The sequence below is a fragment of the Odontesthes bonariensis genome, chromosome 24 (genome assembly GCF_027942865.1).
Source record: "Odontesthes bonariensis isolate fOdoBon6 chromosome 24, fOdoBon6.hap1, whole genome shotgun sequence".
Classification (NCBI taxonomy): domain Eukaryota; kingdom Metazoa; phylum Chordata; class Actinopteri; order Atheriniformes; family Atherinopsidae; genus Odontesthes; species Odontesthes bonariensis.
In genome coordinates, this window is record NC_134529.1 from 1718805 (window position 1) to 1739194 (window position 20390).

Here is a 20390-nt window from a genome sequence, read left to right on the forward strand (position 1 = left end):
ATTTCCCTGATTAATCACGATTAATCTCATTTGTACGCAGAATCCAAAAATGAATCCAAAAGTAGCGTATAGCTTTTAGCATTTAGCTTTATTTTAAATGTGCTGCCATATGAATGAAAGTGCCATAACATTTGTTGTGCAAACACACTTTTAACATCAGCATCTTTCTGTAGTTTTTATGTAGAAGCCTCGCTCCACTGTCTGTTTCCTTGAATGACTTGCTGCTATCAGTTGTGTGTTTTGCCTTTAAGTGATATTTTAGACTGGAACTACTACGCTGAGAAGACAATTCAACTTGGCAGTGTTTACAGATGACTTTGGTTCTGTCGACTCCGCCGTCTGGAAGAACTTTAAAATGAAAATGGCCGAGTAAAAGTTCCGTACCCTTCTCCATGTTTGGTGGATCCGGCGATTACTTTCTTTTCCGGTTCAACAGCAACAGACTTTTACAAAATAAAAGCCTGTGAGCAGCAGACTTTTACAAAATAAAAGCCTGTGAGCGACACTTTTACAGAATAAAAGCCTGTGAGCAACTGACTTTTACAAAATAAAAGCCTGTGAGCAGCAGACTTTTACAAAATAAAAGCCTGTGAGCGACACTTTTACAGAATAAAAGCCTGTGAGCAACATACTTTTACAAAATAAAAGCCTGTGAGCAACAGACTTTTACAAAATAAAAGCCTGTGAGCAACTGACTTTTATAGAATAAAAGCCTGTGAGCAACAGTTTTACAGAATAAAAGCCTCTGAGCAACAGACTTTTACAGAATAAAAGCCTGTGAGCAACAGACTTTTACAAAATAAAAGCCTGTGAGCAACTGACTTTTATAGAATAAAAGCCTGTGAGCAACAGTTTTACAGAATAAAAGCCTCTGAGCAACAGACTTTTACAGAATAAAAGCCTCTGAGAAACAGACTTTTACAAAATAAAAGCCTGTGAGCAACAGACTTTTACAAAATAAAAGCCTGTGAGCAGCAGACTTTTATAGAACAAAAGCCTGTGAGCAACAGTTTTACAGAATAAAAGCCTCTGAGCAACAGACTTTTACAGAATAAAAGCCTCTGAGAAACAGACTTTTACAAAATAAAAGCCTGTGAGCAACAGACTTTTACAAAATAAAAGCCTGTGAGCAACTGACTTTTATAGAATAAAAGCCTGTGAGCAACAGTTTTACAGAATAAAAGCCTCTGAGCAACAGACTTTTACAGAATAAAAGCCTCTGAGAAACAGACTTTTGCAAAATAAAAGCCTGTGAGCAACAGACTTTTACAAAATAAAAGCCTGTGAGCAACTGACTTTTATAGAATAAAAGCCTGTGAGCAACAGTTTTACAGAATAAAAGCCTCTGAGCAACAGACTTTTACAGAATAAAAGCCTCTGAGAAACAGACTTTTACAAAATAAAAGCCTGTCAGCAACAGACTTTTACAAAATAAAAGCCTGTCAGCAACAGACTTTTACAATAATAAAAGCCTGTGAGCAACAGACTTTTACAAAATAAAAGCCTGTGAGCAACAGACTTTTACAGAACAAAAGCCTGTGAGCAACAGTTTTACAGAATAAAAGCCTCTGAGCAACAGACTTTTACAGAATAAAAGCCTCTGAGAAACAAACGTTTACAAAATAAAAGCCTGTGAGCAACAGACTTTTACAAAATAAAAGCCTGTGAGCAGCAGACTTTTATAGAATAAAAGCCTGTGAGCAACAGTTTTACAGAATAAAAGCCTGTGAGCAACAGACTTTTACAAAATAAAAGCCTGTGAGCAACTGACTTTTATAGAATAAAAGCCTGTGAGCAACGGTTTTACAGAATAAAAGCCTCTGAGCAACAGACTTTTACAGAATAAAAGCCTCTGAGAAACAGACTTTTACAAAATAAAAGCCTGTGAGCAACAGATTTTTACAAAATAAAAGCCTGTGAGCAACTGACTTTTATAGAATAAAAGCCTGTGAGCAACAGTTTTACAGAATAAAAGCCTCTGAGCAACAGACTTTTACAAAATAAAAGCCTGTGAGAAACAGACTTTTACAAAATAAAAGCCTGTCAGCAACAGACTTTTACAATAATAAAAGCCTGTGAGCAACGGACTTTTACAAAATAAAAGCCTGTGAGCAACAGACTTTTACAGAATAAAAGCCTGTGAGCAACAGTTTTACAGAATAAAAGCCTCTGAGCAACAGACTTTTACAGAATAAAAGCCTCTGAGAAACAAACTTTTACAAAATAAAAGCCTGTGAGCAACAGACTTTTACAATAATAAAAGCCTGTGAGCAATGGACTTTTACAAAATAAAAGCCTCTGAGAAACAGACTTTTACAAAATAAAAGCCTGTCAGCAACAGACTTTTACAGAACAAAAGCCTGTGAGCAACAGTTTTACAGAATAAAAGCCTCTGAGCAACAGACTTTTACAGAATAAAAGCCTCTGAGAAACAGACTTTTACTAAATAAAAGCCTGTGAGCAACAGACTTTTACAAAATAAAAGCCTGTGAACAACAGACTTTTACAATAATAAAAGCCTGTGAGCAACGGACTTTTACAAAATAAAAGCCTGTGAGCAACAGACTTTTACAAAATAAAAGCCTGTGAGCAACTGACTTTTATAGAATAAAAGCCTGTGAGCAACAGTTTTACAGAATAAAAGCCTCTGAGCAACAGACTTTTACCGAATAAAAGCCTCTGAGAAACAGACTTTTACAAAATAAAAGCCTGTCAGCAACAGACTTTTACAATAATAAAAGCCTGTGAGCAACGGACTTTTACAAAATAAAAGCCTGTGAGCAACAGACTTTTACAGAATAAAAGCCTGTGAGCAACAGACTTTTACAGAATAAAAGCCTCTGAGAAACAGACTTTTACAAAATAAAAGCCTGTCAGCAACAGACTTTTACAGAACAAAAGCCTGTGAGCAACAGTTTTACAGAATAAAAGCCTCTGAGCAACAGACTTTTACAGAATAAAAGCCTCTGAGAAACAGACTTTTACTAAATAAAAAGCCTGTGAGCAACGGACTTTTACAAAATAAAAGCCTGTGAGCAACAGACTTTTACAGAATAAAAGCCAAAATAAAAACCCGGCTTTAGTCCCGCATCGGACAGCCCTGTGCTGCGTGTTGTTCCCCCTCTCTCTGGCCCCTGCTTCCTGTCTCTCTGAGCTTTCCATTACAGGCACAAAAGCCCTCAAATTTTTTTTTTTTTCATGAAAAAAAATAAAAATTGTAAAAAAAATAAAACATGCGTTAATGCGCGTAAAAATATTAGCGTTAAATAATTAACGCGTTAACTTGCCCAGCCTTAGTTTCTGTAAATACACGAGGCAGAAGAAAGGATTTAGAAAAGTGTTTTCACAGACTGAACCTCACCTGCTCGGGTGGCCCGGCGTCCTCAGGCGGCGTCATGACATCATCAACGCCAGGAGGCGGGAAGCAGGCGGCCTCAGAGACGAGCAGCGAATCTGTGACATTGACAGGAAGTGTTTACCCAGAATCCTCTGGGAGGACCAAAGCCTTCAAACATCAGGTGCGTCTTGTTGTCTGGAGCCGTCCCAGCGGCCTGGCGTACCTGAGGTCCAGGTGAGGAGGTCAGCAGGGAGGCCGAGGCCGGGCCAGACGCCGGCGGGCTCCTCGGGGTCGGGTGACTCGTCTCTCCGCAGCAGCAGCTGCAGGTTCTGGTGTCCAAAGAGACTCTGCAGGAGGTCCAGGTCCAGTCCGGACACAGAGGCTCCGCCCACAGCCAGGACCTCGTCACCGGCCCGGAGACCTGATGGTGAGGACACCGATGACGTCACAAGATCAGATCTTTGTTTGGTCTGATGAATCATTTTCCCTGTAACGAATCAGAAACTGAGACTTTTCCCCAGATGATTTACCTTCTCGGGCCGACAGTCCCAGCGGGTCGACCTCGCTGACGAAGACGTGACTCTGACCTGCTCCGTCCACCAGACCGTTCACTGCAAAACCTGCAGGTGGACCAGAAGAAGCAGGTGAGGTGGGTGTTAAACCACTTTAAAAGGGCTCAAACCCAACAAGCACTGATGTAAACCGTCTCATCTGGTGCCGTTCTCACCAAAGTTCTGCTCAGCGTCGGGTCGGCAGATGTGCAGAGAGAAAACTCCAACAGCTGGAGGCTGCTGCTCAACACACAGCTGAAAAACAGAGTCAGGGATCCTGTTAACTTTTACACCCAGTGGGACATCATCAGAGTGAATGAACTCCACCACACAGATGAGAAGAGGATATGTGATGAAATTAAGCTAAAGCTAAATCTGAAGCTAAAGCTGAAGCTAAAGCTAAAGCTAAATCTGAAGCTAAAGCTAAAGCTGAATCTGAAGCTAAAGCTGAATCTGAATCTGAAGCTAAAGCTAAAGCTGAATCTGAAGCTAAAGCTGAATCTGAAGCTAAAACTGAAGCTAAAGCTAAATCTGAAGCTAAAGCTAAAGCTGAATCTGAATCTGAAGCTAAAGCTAAAGCTGAATCTGAAGCTAAAGCTGAATCTGAAGCTAAAACTGAAGCTAAAGCTAAATCTGAAGCTCAAGCTAAAGCTGAATCTGAATCTGAAGCTAAAGCTAAAGCTGAATCTGAAGCTAAAGCTGAAGCTCAGCACATCACAAACACTTCTTAATGTTAGAATTACTTTTAAGTTGCACAAATAGCTGGAATTAATTTCTGTGTTTACATGACATAAAACAATATAAAGTCGGTTCTATTCAATCTGCCGACATGAAACCAGCAGACAGGCTATTATTAATCAGTGGGCTGAACCAACCAACTACATAAACACAGTCATTATTCATAAAATCATACAGATCTTGTTAGAGTCGTTGTGTTGAAAGAGCAAACGCAGCATTTACCACATATTTATCACCATAATTCAGCTTTAATTCAACCCATTTAACATTTATTTCTTCTTTTTCTTTATCTGGTTGATGACAAACCGTTCATGAGACATATTTTACAGTCACTTGTTTGTTTGATGAGAAAATATTACATATTAAATCAGTGGTGAGTTTTCCAACAATAAGACAGACGTGAGCGTACCTGCAGTGCAGCAGCTCGGCCGGCAGAGGGCGCCACATCCCTCTGTTTGGACACGCAGTCCAGATTCTGCAGCAGGAAAAACAGACGATGGGAACATTTCAATCTAAACCCGTGTTTTATGAAGAAAAGCAGCGAATCAGGAGGAAAATATCTGTTAGCACGTAAACAGGAAAGAAAGAGATTTAAAAATCTGAAGTTAATTATGATCAGGTCACAAAAATAAGAGGGGGAGGAAGGGAAGGAGAGAAGCAGCAGGACGCTGAGGAGGTGGAAGGAGGTTAAAGAGGAGCTGAAGAAAGAGGGAGGAGGTCATCTGTGGGGGGATTAACAAAAGAATTCAGAATAAAAGACCCTGAAAGTTTCTAATCCTCAGACACCCCCACACAGCAAACATCTGTCCAGCTAAACAAACCCTCACTCCTCTCCTTATTATCATTTCTCCTCCTCCTCTCTTCTTCTTCTCTCGCCTTTATTTACTAAATTCTGTATCCACGAGGAAGAATGTGGTCCAGTGTGGGGGGGGCAGAAACCAGCTGAGAAAGAGCAACAATCTGACCTCCGACACTTTAACCTCCGTCAGTCAGAGAAGGAAGCAAGAAGCCGGCGAGTTTCTGACGGCTGCAGACCGGAGGAAACTAAAATAAAGAAACCTGATCATGAAGCTACAGTTTGGAGGTTCCTGTTCCTGGGAGCATATATCAGGGCGTCTGAGGTGTAAAACTCCTTCTTCCTGTTCCTGGGAGCATATATCAGGGCGTCTGAGGTGTAAAACTCCTTCCTGTTCCTGGGAGCATATATCAGGGCGTCTGAAGTGTAAAACTCCTTCCTGTTCCTGGGAGCATATATCAGGGCGTCTGAGGTGTAAAACTCCTTCTTCCTGTTCCTGGGAGCATATATCAGGGCGTCTGAGGTGTAAAACTCCTTCTTCCTGTTCCTGGGAGCATATATCAGGGCGTCTGAGGTGTAAAACTCCTTCTTCCTGTTCCTGGGAGGATATATCAGGGCGTCTGAGGTGTAAAACTCATTCTTCCTGTTCCTGGGAGCATATATCAGGGCGTCTGAGGTGTAAAACTCCTTCTTCCTGTTCCTGGGAGCATATATCAGGGCGTCTGAGGTGTTAAACTCCTTCTTCCTTTTCCTGGGAGCATATCTCAGGGCGTCTGAGGTGTAAAACTCCTTCTTCCTTTTCCTGGGAGCATATATCAGGGCGTCTGAGGTGTAAAACTCCTTCTTCCTGTTCCTGGGAGCATATATCAGGGCGTCTGAGGTGTAAAACTCCTTCTTCCTGTTCCTGGGAGCATATATCAGGGCGTCTGAGGTGTAAAACTCCTTCTTCCTGTTCCTGGGAGCATATATCAGAGCGTCTGAAGTGTAAAACTCCTTCTTCCTGTTCCTGGGAGCATATATCAGGGCGTCTGAGGTGTAAAACTCCTTCCTGTTCCTGGGAGCATATATCAGGGCGTCTGAGGTGTAAAACTCCTTCTTCCTGTTCCTAGGAGCATGGAGGATGGAGCTTCAGCTGGGAGAGAAGCCTCAGAGAGACGGATCTTAGCAGGTTTTTAAAGACTTTTACCTTCTCTGGAACCTGAGGTGTTGGCGGTGCGGTCTTTTACCTGGGCATCGGAGGGCTTTCCGTCCCGTCTGGGTCTGCTCAGCCCGCTCAGGACCTTCAGAGACAACGGCAGGCCTCTCTTCCTGCCGCCTCCTCCTGACAGCGACCGGCAGCGGCGGCGCAGCGGCGCCTCCTCCCGACTGCACACCTGCACAAGCCCAAAGATTCACAGGTTATGATGCGAACGCTTTCACCCGTCTAACAGCTGGAGGCGTTTCAGGCTTCTGACCAGAGCGTGGAAGGAGGACACGGAGAAGACGCCCAGACGTCCCAGCATGCTCTTGGACGGCCGGCTGGCCACGGCGAGGAGGCTCTTGGGGTTGGGGAGCTCGCTGCCCTGCAGGCTGGACAGGTAACACCTGAGCCTGAACAGATCCAGGTTCAGCTTCTCCAGGTTCTGCTCCCACTGCTGGATCTGAGCACAAAGAAGCTGCAGATGAACAGGTGAACGGTTCAGTTCTAACAGCAGCGAACAGATACAGGGAGGCAGGTTAAGAGCTGTGTGCTACACCCTTTAGTTACTTACGAACAGGTGAACGGTTTCTTATTGTTTCTTTTCGTTTCTTATGGTTACATGCTGCCATTCCGACATACCGACATTCCGACAGTGACGTTCAATTGTCGGAATGGTGACATTTTTTTAAGAAATGAAACGTCCCGTCATTCCGAATTTCATTTTTTCTTTTGTCGAAATGGCGGTATGATTTTTTCTTTTCAACATACCACCATTCCGACACGCGATTTCAGCACCACACGCGTGGACAGCTCGCCATGCAATAATAGGGCTGCACCAGCTACAAATGCCCGAGAGACATTCCAACACGCAAGTCAAGCAAGACTGATCGCACCCACTCAGAAATTTACTGATGATGAGGGCTGACGAGGGGCTCGTTGTGTAGCCAATATTTCATTTGGCAGTGTAAAACGGATGCTATTTGTTTTTGTGACAATTGCCTCAATTTATTTTACCTTAAACCACTGAGAATGCTGTCAAAGTGAAGCCTCACAACAGCTGGTAGGCTAGATCTTTATCAGGACAATGGACACTTGGGTTCACCGGCAGATAAAATGTCTTAAATTTCGCCGATTTTCAAAGAGTGGCATTAAATTTCATCTGGGCGGAATGAAAGAAAGACATGTCTGGAGAGAGCTTTTGTGTGTGCGCGAGTACTTCCGGTGAAAACTTCCAGTGATTTGACAGCTAGCGCGTCAGGTTAGGGCCAGTGGCCGTAAACAAAGGTTAACTTATAGCCGAGAAGAAAGATGATAATATAACGTAGCTAAAAAGACTAGCTTTCTTCAGTAGCCTAATGCTTACCGATTTAGCAAGCCTAGCAGCCTCGTTGCTAATGCTAGCCGCCGTAACGTTACCAACCATACCCGACGTCAAGGAGTTGGCTGAGCAGGTTATGGAGGGGCTGGCAGAGTTAACTTCATAATGGGTGAGTGCAGGTTTCATTCACTTGTTTTCATTCTTTCACAGGATTGATTCACTTCATTGGTTTATCCGATTGCTGGCCGCTGAGCCATTATGTGTCTGGGTTTGTGTAGGTTACTGATCATGGTTGTTATTCATTTTTTTTTCATTTTTATTTATATAGCGCCAAATATAACAAATGTCATCTCAAGGCACTTAGATAGTAAGTCCAATTCAAGCCAATTGGAATTCAATTAATTAATAATAATCATAATTCATAAAATAATCCAATTCGTTCATATAGAGCCAATTCAAAAACAATTTCCTAGCTAAGAAAACCAACAGATTGCACTGAAAACTTTTTGTTTTTCGGTCCAATCTCCCGGCCTGAGCGGCGTGCCTGAGGCGACTGTGGACTTGTTAGCAGTCGATAGTCAGGTTGTGTGATGTGTGTGTATTTTTTCTATGGGTACATGCCATTGACTGAGCGGTCTGTGCTCGTTTTTTATTTTTATTTTTACGGAATGGTGGTATCAAAGTGTCGGAATGGTGGTACCAAACTGTCAGTATGGCGGGATGTCGCAGTGGCGTCAAGTCTGAGTGACGGGATGTCGGAATGCCGGTTGCATACCGTTTCTTATCGTTACTTTTGCTTTCTTGTCGTTTCTTTTATTTTCGTTTCTTTTAGTTTAGTTTCTTATCGTTTTGTTTCTTATCGTTTAGTTTCTTTTCGTTTATTATCGTTTCTTTTCGTTACTTTTCGTTTCTTTTCGTTACTTTTCGTTACTTTTCGTTACTTTTCGTTTCTTATCGTTACTTTTCGTTACTTTTCGTTTCTTTTCGTTACTTTTCGTTTCTTATCGTTACTTTTCCTTACTTATCGTTACTTTTCGTTACTTTTCGTTACTTATCGTTACTTTTCGTTACTTTTCGTTTCTTATCGTTTCTTATCGTTACTTTTCGTTACTTTTCGTTTCTTTTCGTTACTTTTCGTTACTTTTTGTTTCTTATCGTTACTTTTCGTTTCTTATCGTTTCTTATCGTTACTTATCGTTACTTTTCGTTTCTTTTCGTTACTTTTCGTTTCTTTTCGTTACTTTTCGTTACTTTTCGTTTCTTATCGTTTCTTATCGTTACTTTTCGTTTCTTATCGTTTCTTATCGTTACTTATCGTTACTTTTCGTTTCTTTTCGTTACTTTTCGTTACTTTTCGTTTCTTATCGTTACTTTTCGTTTCTTTTCGTTTCTTTTCGTTACTTATCGTTACTTTTCGTTTCTTTTCGTTTCTTTTCGTTACTTTTCGTTTCTTTTCGTTACTTATCGTTACTTATCGTTACTTTTCGTTTCTTTTCGTTACTTTTCGTTACTTTTCGTTTCTTATCGTTACTTTTCGTTACTTTTCGTTTCTTTTCGTTACTTATCGTTACTTATCGTTACTTTTCGTTTCTTTTCGTTACTTTTCGTTTCTTATCGTTACTTTTCGTTTCTTATCGTTTCTTATCGTTTCTCATCGTTTCTTATCGTTTCTTTTCGTTACTTATCGTTACTTTTCGTTTCTTTTCGTTTCTTTTCGTTACTTATCGTTACTTTTCGTTTCTTTTCGTTTCTTTTCGTTACTTTTCGTTTCTTTTCGTTACTTTTCGTTACTTTTCGTTTCTTATCGTTTCTTATCGTTACTTTTCGTTACTTTTCGTTACTTTTCGTTACTTTTCGTTTCTTATCGTTACTTTTCATTACTTTTCCTTACTTATCGTTACTTTTCGTTACTTTTCGTTTCTTTTCGTTACTTTTCGTTACTTTTCCTTACTTATCGTTACTTTTCGTTACTTTTCGTTTCTTTTCGTTACTTTTCGTTTCTTATCGTTACTTTTCATTACTTTTCCTTACTTATCGTTACTTTTCGTTACTTTTCGTTACTTTTCGTTTCTTATCGTTACTTTTCATTACTTTTCCTTACTTATCGTTACTTTTCGTTACTTTTCGTTTCTTATCGTTACTTTTCGTTACTTTTCGTTACTTATCGTAACTTATCATTACTTTTCGTTTCTTTTCGTTACTTTTCGTTTCTTATCGTTACTTTTAGTTTCTTATCGTTTCTTATCATTTCTTATCGTTTCTTTTCGTTACTTATCGTTACTTTTCGTTTCTTTTCGTTTCTTTTCGTTACTTTTTGTTACTTTTCGTTAATTTTTCCTTACTTTTCCTTACTTTTCCTTACTTATCGTTACTTATCGTTACTTTTCGTTACTTTTCATTACTTTTCCTTACTTATCGTTACTTTTCGTTTCTCATCGTTACTTTTCATTACTTTTCCTTACTTATCGTTACTTTTCGTTACTTTTCGTTTCTTATCGTTACTTTTCGTTTCTTTTCGTTACTTATCGTTTCTTTTCGTTTCTTTTCGTTCCTTATCGTTTCTTTTCGTTACTTATCGTTTCTTTTCGTTTCTTTTCGTTTCTTTTCGTTACTTATCGTTACTTTTTGTTTCTTATCGTTACTTTTCGTTTCTTTTCGTTACTTATCGTTTCTTTTCGTTTCTTTTCGTTTCTTATCGTTTCTTTTCGTTACTTATCGTTTCTTATCGTTTCTTTTCGTTACTTATCGTTTCTTTTCGTTTCTTTTCGTTACTTTTCGTTACTTTTCGTTTCTTTTCGTTACTTTTCCTTACTTTTCCTTACTTATCGTTACTTTTCGTTACTTTTCGTTTCTTTTCGTTACTTTTCGTTTCTTATCGTTAACATTCATTACTTTTCCTTACTTATCGTTACTTTTCGTTTCTTATCGTTACTTTTCATTACTTTTCCTTACTTATCGTTACTTTTCGTTACTTTTCGTTTCTTATCGTTACTTTTCGTTTCTTATCGTTTCTTATCGTTACTTTTCGTTTCTTTTCGTTACTTTTCGTTTCTTATCGTTAACATTCATTACTTTTCCTTACTTATCGTTACTTTTCGTTACTTTTCGTTACTTTTCGTTTCTTTTCGTTTCTTTTCGTTACTTTTCGTTACTTTTCGTTACTTTTCATTACTTTTCCTTACTTATCGTTACTTTTCGTTACTTTTCGTTACTTTTCGTTTCTTTTCGTTACTTTTCGTTACTTTTCGTTACTTTTCGTTTCTTTTCGTTACTTTTCGTTTCTTATCGTTTCTTATCGTTACTTTTCGTTTCTTTTCGTTACTTTTCGTTTCTTATCGTTAACATTCATTACTTTTCCTTACTTATCGTTACTTTTCGTTACTTTTCGTTTCTTATCGTTTCTTATCGTTTCTTATCGTTAACATTCATTACTTTTCCTTACTTATCGTTACTTTTCGTTTCTTTTCGTTACTTTTCATTACTTTTCCTTACTTATCGTTACTTTTCGTTACTTTTCGTTTCTTTTCGTTACTTTTCGTTTCTTATCGTTAACATTCATTACTTTTCCTTACTTATCGTTACTTTTCGTTTCTTATCGTTACTTTTCATTACTTTTCCTTACTTATCGTTACTTTTCGTTACTTTTCGTTTCTTATCGTTTCTTATCGTTACTTTTCGTTTCTTTTCGTTACTTTTCGTTTCTTATCGTTACTTTTCGTTTCTTATCGTTTCCTATCGTTTCTTATCGTTTCTTATCGTTTCTTTTCGTTACTTATCGTTACTTTTCGTTTCTTTTCGTTTCTTTTCGTTACTTTTCGTTTCTTTTCGTTACTTTTCGTTACTTTTCGTTTCTTATCGTTTCTTATCGTTACTTTTCGTTACTTTTCGTTACTTTTCGTTACTTTTCGTTTCTTATCGTTACTTTTCATTACTTTTCCTTACTTATCGTTACTTTTCGTTACTTTTCGTTTCTTTTCGTTACTTTTCGTTACTTTTCCTTACTTATCGTTACTTTTCGTTACTTTTCGTTTCTTTTCGTTACTTTTCGTTTCTTATCGTTACTTTTCATTACTTTTCCTTACTTATCGTTACTTTTCGTTACTTTTCGTTACTTTTCGTTTCTTATCGTTACTTTTCATTACTTTTCCTTACTTATCGTTACTTTTCGTTACTTTTCGTTTCTTATCGTTACTTTTCGTTACTTTTCGTTACTTATCGTTACTTATCGTTACTTTTCGTTTCTTTTCGTTACTTTTCGTTTCTTATCGTTACTTTTAGTTTCTTATCGTTTCTTATCATTTCTTATCGTTTCTTTTCGTTACTTATCGTTACTTTTCGTTTCTTTTCGTTTCTTTTCGTTACTTTTTGTTACTTTTCGTTAATTTTTCCTTACTTTTCCTTACTTTTCCTTACTTATCGTTACTTATCGTTACTTTTCGTTACTTTTCATTACTTTTCCTTACTTATCGTTACTTTTCGTTTCTTATCGTTACTTTTCATTACTTTTCCTTACTTATCGTTACTTTTCGTTACTTTTCGTTTCTTATCGTTACTTTTCGTTTCTTTTCGTTACTTATCGTTTCTTTTCGTTTCTTTTCGTTCCTTATCGTTTCTTTTCGTTACTTATCGTTTCTTTTCGTTTCTTTTCGTTTCTTTTCGTTACTTATCGTTACTTTTTGTTTCTTATCGTTACTTTTCGTTTCTTTTCGTTACTTATCGTTTCTTTTCGTTACTTATCGTTTCTTTTCGTTTCTTTTCGTTTCTTATCGTTTCTTTTCGTTACTTATCGTTTCTTATCGTTTCTTTTCGTTACTTATCGTTTCTTTTCGTTTCTTTTCGTTACTTTTCGTTACTTTTCGTTTCTTTTCGTTACTTTTCCTTACTTTTCCTTACTTATCGTTACTTTTCGTTACTTTTCGTTTCTTTTCGTTACTTTTCGTTTCTTATCGTTAACATTCATTACTTTTCCTTACTTATCGTTACTTTTCGTTTCTTATCGTTACTTTTCATTACTTTTCCTTACTTATCGTTACTTTTCGTTACTTTTCGTTTCTTATCGTTACTTTTCGTTTCTTATCGTTTCTTATCGTTACTTTTCGTTTCTTTTCGTTACTTTTCGTTTCTTATCGTTAACATTCATTACTTTTCCTTACTTATCGTTACTTTTCGTTACTTTTCGTTACTTTTCGTTTCTTTTCGTTTCTTTTCGTTACTTTTCGTTACTTTTCGTTACTTTTCATTACTTTTCCTTACTTATCGTTACTTTTCGTTACTTTTCGTTACTTTTCGTTTCTTTTCGTTACTTTTCGTTACTTTTCGTTACTTTTCGTTTCTTTTCGTTACTTTTCGTTTCTTATCGTTTCTTATCGTTACTTTTCGTTTCTTTTCGTTACTTTTCGTTTCTTATCGTTAACATTCATTACTTTTCCTTACTTATCGTTACTTTTCGTTACTTTTCGTTTCTTATCGTTTCTTATCGTTTCTTATCGTTAACATTCATTACTTTTCCTTACTTATCGTTACTTTTCGTTTCTTTTCGTTACTTTTCATTACTTTTCCTTACTTATCGTTACTTTTCGTTACTTTTCGTTTCTTTTCGTTACTTTTCGTTTCTTATCGTTAACATTCATTACTTTTCCTTACTTATCGTTACTTTTCGTTTCTTATCGTTACTTTTCATTACTTTTCCTTACTTATCGTTACTTTTCGTTACTTTTCGTTTCTTATCGTTTCTTATCGTTACTTTTCGTTTCTTTTCGTTACTTTTCGTTTCTTATCGTTACTTTTCGTTTCTTATCGTTTCATATCGTTTCTTATCGTTTCTTATCGTTTCTTTTCGTTACTTATCGTTACTTTTCGTTTCTTTTCGTTTCTTTTCGTTACTTTTCGTTACTTTTCGTTTCTTTTCCTTACTTTTCCTTACTTTTCCTTACTTATCGTTACTTATCGTTACTTTTCGTTACTTTTCATTACTTTTCCTTACTTATCGTTTCTTTTCGTTACTTTTCGTTTCTTATCGTTACTTTTCGTTTCTTATCGTTACTTTTCATTACTTTTCCTTACTTATCGTTACTTTTCGTTACTTTTCGTTTCTTATCGTTTCTTATCGTTACTTTTCGTTTCTTTTCGTTACTTTTCGTTTCTTATCATTACTTTTCGTTTCTTATCGTTTCCTATCGTTTCTTATCGTTTCTTATCGTTTCTTTTCGTTACTTATCGTTACTTTTCGTTTCTTTTCGTTTCTTTTCGTTACTTTTCGTTACTTTTCGTTTCTTTTCCTTACTTTTCCTTACTTTTCCTTACTTTTCCTTACTTATCGTTACTTATCGTTACTTTTCGTTACTTTTCGTTACTTTTCATTACTTTTCCTTACTTATCGTTACTTTTCTTTACTTTTCGTTTCTTATCGTTACTTTTCGTTTCTTATCGTTACTTTTCATTACTTTTCCTTACTTATCGTTACTTTTCGTTACTTTTCGTTTCTTTTCGTTACTTTTCGTTTCTTTTCGTTACTTATCGTTTCTTTTCGTTTCTTTTCGTTTCTTATCGTTTCTTTTCGTTTCTTATCGTTTCGTTTCTTTTAGTTTCTTTTAGTTTCATATTGTTTTTTATCGTTTCTTTCTTTTAGTTTCTTAATAATACTAGTTTTAACAGTAAAACTGACTTCAGGTGGGACGGTGATGCAGGTGACCGTGTTTGAAATGAAACAGGTTGGATTATTTTACCGGGTGAAAACATTGAAGCTGACTTTCATCAGTCCAACGAGCATCAGCTCGGTTCTGCCGACCCGCCTCACTGACCTGGTTCTCCACCGCCTTCCGGTTCCTCTGCTCCTTGATGACGGACAGCTGCAGCTCGGCCATCTTCTTCATCTTCCCGTCCATGTCGATCTTGTGCAGCAGCGAGCGGCTGTGGCTGCGCAGCAGCCGCAGCGTGTCCTCCTTCCCCTGACGCCTGGCCAGCAGGGCGGCGCTCGCCGAGTGGATCGCCGTCACCCAGTTCTCCAGGTCCGTCTGGTTGGTGGCCTGAAGGGGACAGAACCCAGTCAGCTGGGGTTTGTGATTCCTGCTTCTGGGTCATTAACCAAAGTTCTCCTTAAAGGGACTGTTCGCCTCTTTAAAGGGACAGTTCGCCTCTTCTGACATGAAGCTGTGTAACATCCCATATCAGCAACATCATTTCTGAACATCTTCTTACCCCCTGCTGCGTCCTGTGAGCAGAGTTCCAGCCTCGTTTTGGTGTTGATGAAGGTAGTCCGGCTAGTTGGCTGGGGTTTAAAAAATAAAGCGTTTTGCTTCTCAAAACAATATGCGTTCAACAGAGTAATACATTTGCATCACAAAATGGTTCTCCAGGAAAAAGTCAGACCTCACAATCTCTTGGCCCTATTTTCTCTCCCTTCGTATCACTGCCTGCTGTCCAGACCCAGCAGACCGAAGTGCAGAGTGAGCAGTCCCCTGCTTCCGAGCAGCAAACACCGTAACAGGCGCGGCTATTGCTAGGTGGCTGAACGCATTGATATCAAGGGAGGCAAAAATAGCGCCAAGAGATTGTGAGGTCTGACTTTTTCCTGGAGAACCATTTTGTGATGCAAATGTATTACTCTGTTGAACGCATATTGTTCTGAGAAGCAAAAAGCTTTATTTTTTAAACCCCAGCCAACTAGCCGGACTACCTTCATCAACACCAAAACGAGGCTGGAACTCTGCTCACAGGACGCAGCAGGGGGTAAGAAGATGTTCAGAAATGACACCTGACACCAGCGTGGAAGCTAAAAACTCGTGCATCTCGGGTCTGAAATGTTCCCTGAAGCGTCTTCACTTCCTGACACCGACAGCTGCTTGTGTTTAAGAGGGAAACCGCTCAGATTTACTCGCTCTTCCTCGTAAAGTGGAGCATTTGTTGCAGCAATTAGCCGCGTGTTGTGACTCCCATTAGCGAGCTTCCACCCTCCTCCCTCCATCCTCAGCTGCTAATAAAAGCTCCTCCACACCTCGGCCCTCTGGAGCGCCGTGGACGCTCCGCTCAGTGATTTGTGTCCCTGTAAACAGACAGCTACTCTGGGAGGGAAGGAGAGCTCTCTGGGCTCGTTTCTCAGGTCATCACAGCCGCCGCCGGGGAGGAAACAGGAAGTGCGCTGCGTCTATTTTTAAAACTCTGCGACCTCTGACCCCTGAAGTCCTGCTTTCAGCTGCTTGTAACATTTGAGAGAAGGAAAGCAGAAATAAGGGAGTTTCATCTCTGTGCAGATGTGCATCCAGGAGAGCTTTAACTCAGCTTAGCATGAAGAAGGGAAACTCTGACTCCGTCGTTTTAACCAAGAAACACGCCAACAACAAGCCAAAGACGGCTTTCAGCTCAGAAATGTGAGCGTTGTTTGCCTCAGAAGCTCATAAACAGCTGTGATCCACCGCTGTCCTGCCCCCCCCCCCGGCAGCAGAGGGAGGAAACAGCTCAGCATGCAGAGAAAAAGAGGCCGAACAACCGGTTCAGAGACGCAGCCGACAGCCAAAGCAGAGAAAGAACGAGTTCCCAGAAAGATTATCCCAACAGAAACCTGCCCTGCGGTGCGTTCAGGGACACCCTGCGCCGCAGGGCGAGGCGGTTCCTCACCTGGAACAGGTAGACGTCTCCGTAGGCGTTGCTCAGGCAGAAGACGTGCTCCCTCCGGGGGTGTTCGGGGGCGGCCTGCACGATGCTGTCGTCGGCCAGCAGGGCGTAGCGAGGAGACAGCTCCTGCTCAGCGCCGCTCCGCCCAAACGTCTCGTAGAACAACAGCGTGCAGCCTGAGGGGACGAAACCGCCATCGAGTCTTTAGTTATTATTATTTATGTATTGATTATTTATTTATCATTTATTTATCATTTATTTATCATTTATTTATTTATTTATTATTATTGATTAATTATTTATTAATTAATTAATTTATTATTATTTATTACTATTTATTATTTATTATTTTGGGGGGGGGACTCACCCTTCAGCGTCACCCAGTAGTGTCTCCACTTGCGGCGGGCGATGAGCTCCAGCTTCCGGTCCTTGCTGACGCTGATCAGAGCTTTGAAGGACAGCCACCCGGCCCGCCGCACCACGCCCTGCTCCTTCTCCAGCAGCACCTCCAGCTCCGCCCCCGCCGCTCCGCCCGCCTCCACCTCCCCGTCCATCTCCACCTCCGCCTCCTCCTCCTCCGCCTCGTCTCCGTCCCCCTCCGACGGCTCGGTCCGGTCGGCCGTGCTGCTGCGGCCCGTCTCCAGCTCCTGCATGAAGCTTTCGTAGACGTTCTGCCTCTGAGCGTCGCTGCTCTGGTTCTGGTTCTGGTTCAGGCTCCTGGAGGAGCCACAGTGGACCGGAGGGAAGTGGTTCTGGTTCAGGGGGTGGAGAGGGTTGCAGGACCACTGCGTGGTGCAGGAGCTCAGCCCGTTGGTGTCGCTGCCGTGTGGGTCCTGCAGAGAAAACAGTTCTGATCCGGTTCTACCTTACAACCAGAACCTGAAGGGTTCTGGTTGGCGTGTTTGAGGAGTTGGCATATTGGCGTGTTGGCGTGTTGACGTGTTACAAACGGAACCTGAAAGGTTCTGATGGGCTCCTGCAGAGAAAACAGCAGCAGTTCTGATCCGGTTCTACGTTACAACCAGAACCTGAAGGGTTCTGATTGGCGTGTTTGAGGAGTTGGCATATTGGCGTGTTGGCGTGTTACAACCAGAACCTGAAGGGTTCTGATGAGCTCCTTTACTCACTGCTGCTGGGTCGTAAATCTGCTTTTAAGGAGTTTATGAGTGGATTTTACTGAGCTCAGTGTTCCCCTCCATTACAGTTTAACTGGGTGTGAAAATACTGCCGAGTCAGCACAGAGCAGCCGGCCTGAGGCTCCGCCCCCTGATGGAACCGAGCCCGAAGCCCGTTCATCAGCGTTTACCTGAACAGAACTTTTATCTCACATTTACTGCGAGATACTGAATTTAAGTATAAACCTGATTAAACAGTTTGTCTGGTTAAAATTGTTGGCGTGTTTGGCGTGTTGGCCTGTTGGCGTGTTGGCGTGTTGGCGTGTTGGCGTATTGGTGTGTTGGCCTGTTGGCGTGTTGGCCTGTTGGCGTGTTGGCCTGTTGGCGTGTTGGCGTGTTAGTGTGTTGGCGTGTTGGCGTGTTGGCTTTTCGGCGTGTTGGCGTGTTGGCTTTTCGGCGTGTTAGTGTGTTGGCGTGTTGGCATATTGGTGTGTTTGACGTGTTGGCGTGTTGGCGTGTTGGTGTATTGGCGTGTTGGCGTGTTGGTGTGTTTGACGTGTTGGCGTGTTGGACGTGTTGGCGTGTTGGTGTGTTGGCGTGTTGGCGTGTTGATGTGCTGGCATGTTGGCGTGTTGGTGTGCTGGCGTGTTGGCGTGTTGATGTGCTGGCGTGTTGGCGTGTTGGTGTGCTGGCGTGTTGGCGTGTTGGTGTCCTGACGTGTTTGCATGTTTGCGTGTTGCGTGTTTTGTGTGTTGGCGTGTTGGCGTGCTGACGTGATGGCGTGTTGGCGTTTTGGACGTGTTGGCGTGTTGATGTGCTGACGTGTTGGCATGTTGGCGTGTTGCGTGTTTTGTGTGTTGGCGTGTTGGCGTGCTGACGTGCTGGCGTGTTGGCGTTTTGGCGTGTTGCGTGTTTTGTGTGTTGGCGTGTTGACGTGTTGACGTGCTGGCGTGTTGGCATGTTGGCGTGTTGCGTGTTGCGTGTTTTGTGTGTTGGCGTGTTGGCGTGCTGACGTGCTGGCGTGTTGGCGTTTTGGCGTGTTGCGTGTTTTGTGTGTTGGCGTGTTGGCGTGTTTGACGTGTTGGCGTGCTCACCTGCATCCTCCTCTTCTTCCGGCTCAAACTTCCCGTCCAGTCGCTCAGTTGTCTGATTCGACTCTTCAGGAAGTCTTTCCGGTTGTTACCGGTGGAGTTGGCGCTCGCCGGCTCCGGCTTGCGGCAGGGCAGCGTGTGGGAGGAGTACCGCTGCTCCACGCCTCCCACTGAACCCGCCTCCCCCTGGATGATGTCATCCAGCGCTGCGGCGGCGGCGGGCTGCTCTTGCAGGAAGGTCCCCGGCTCTGTGGGGAAGGCGGCCAGCGTGCTGCGACTGCTGTAGACGCTGGACGCTGAAACCAGGCTGAGGTCTCGGAGGTCCGGCTGTAGGATCATCGAGTCTCCGATGCCGCTGTCCTCGGTGCGGCCGGAGCAGCAGGTGTTGTAGCCCACGGCGGTCTCAGCGGCGTGGAGGAGGAGGGCGGAGCTAAATCCAGGTGAGATGTCCTCCACCTGCGCGGAGGAGCAGGTGTTGTAGCCGCTGCTGCTGGTGGCGGTCTCCTCAGTGCGGGTGGAGGAGAAGGTGTTGTAGCCGCTGCTGCTGTCCACAAACACGTTGTCGGTCAGCTCGCCACCGGCGCCCCACGGCGAGTCGTACCAGGAGCCGTCAGAGCTGAGCGAGCTGCCTTTGCTGGTGCGCAGGGACACTTCTTGGCCAGCGGCGGCACTGGGTGGCGGCCCCTGAGGCTCCACGGGGACCACCCTGGCGTTGGTGAACTCCACCCTCATGCTGCCATCTTTGCTCAGCAGCACCTTGGGGCTGCCGCCGCTCTCCAGAGACGCCCGCTCGCCGCCACTCCCCCGGTATCCAAACTGAGTCCTGCTGGCGCCCTGCGGCCGCTCCGCCCGGCTGAACCTCTGAGGGGAGCCTCCGACGGGTGCGTGCTCATAGTGCCAGGAGGTGTGGGGCGTGCCGGCGGCGTGCTGGCTCTGGTAGCTCCGCCCCCGGCTCCTGCAGCTGCCCTGGCTGCTGCGCCACCAGCTGCGAGCTGAGGGCACCTCCTCTTTCCTGGAGGAAAACCTGATGGAGCAGGAAGGCTTGACGGGAGAGATGAAGCTGCTGTGACTGTCAGCGTTTCCCATGACAACCTGGAGGAGGAGCAAGGAGATGACATCATCAACACGAGGCAAACAGGAAGTGAAGGACAGCAGGGATCAACCAAAGCCGGCGCTGAGGCACGATGTCGGCTGTCAGCGATTCTGACAGGAAACATTTTAACTATGAGGCGTTGAACCACCAACGGGCTCAACGCCTGCATCGTAACCACGACCACCTGCACGCCGAGCGCCTTCGCCATCAGAGCCAGACGCTCTGACAACGAGGCCTCGGGTCGGAATCAGCTGCTGATGTATCTATACAATCTGATTCTAATTCTAGCAGAACTTTGATGAAAAACAAAAAGAAACGAAAACTCAGAGCAAAGCTAAAGGACCAACAACAGCAACGACACAACCAAGAGCAGCTTTTTACGATGCTGCCCCCAAGTGGCAGAAAAATGCTATTACACGTAGACGAGGCGAGGCACCAGCGTGCAGAGGTTGATGTTGGGACCTGAGCAGACCTTACGGCGCCATTCTTCAGTCACAGATCATGTGATGATGATGCTCATCACCACAGAGATCCTCCGTTCATGGTTGCAAACAAGGATGC

The 20390-nt window shown here is 42.4% G+C and overlaps 1 protein-coding gene across 2 annotated transcripts in view; it reads right to left on the reverse strand.

The window, feature by feature from the left end:
* The window catches only part of tiam2b (TIAM Rac1 associated GEF 2b), an 87139-nt gene that overhangs the window by 37648 nt on the left and 29101 nt on the right, over window positions 1–20390 (reverse strand). For both annotated transcript variants that reach the window (XM_075459213.1, XM_075459214.1), the window contains 11 exons: window positions 18740–19828; window positions 16898–17363; window positions 16534–16706; window positions 14721–14945; window positions 6877–7062; window positions 6649–6795; window positions 5036–5101; window positions 4065–4143; window positions 3868–3957; window positions 3561–3758; window positions 3362–3453 (listed from right to left, as the gene is read on the reverse strand). In XM_075459213.1, coding sequence (XP_075315328.1) covers window positions 3362–3453; window positions 3561–3758; window positions 3868–3957; window positions 4065–4143; window positions 5036–5101; window positions 6649–6795; window positions 6877–7062; window positions 14721–14945; window positions 16534–16706; window positions 16898–17363; window positions 18740–19822 — 2805 coding nt within the window. In that variant the 5' untranslated portion in view covers window positions 19823–19828. The remainder of the gene's footprint in view (window positions 1–3361; window positions 3454–3560; window positions 3759–3867; window positions 3958–4064; window positions 4144–5035; window positions 5102–6648; window positions 6796–6876; window positions 7063–14720; window positions 14946–16533; window positions 16707–16897; window positions 17364–18739; window positions 19829–20390) is intronic.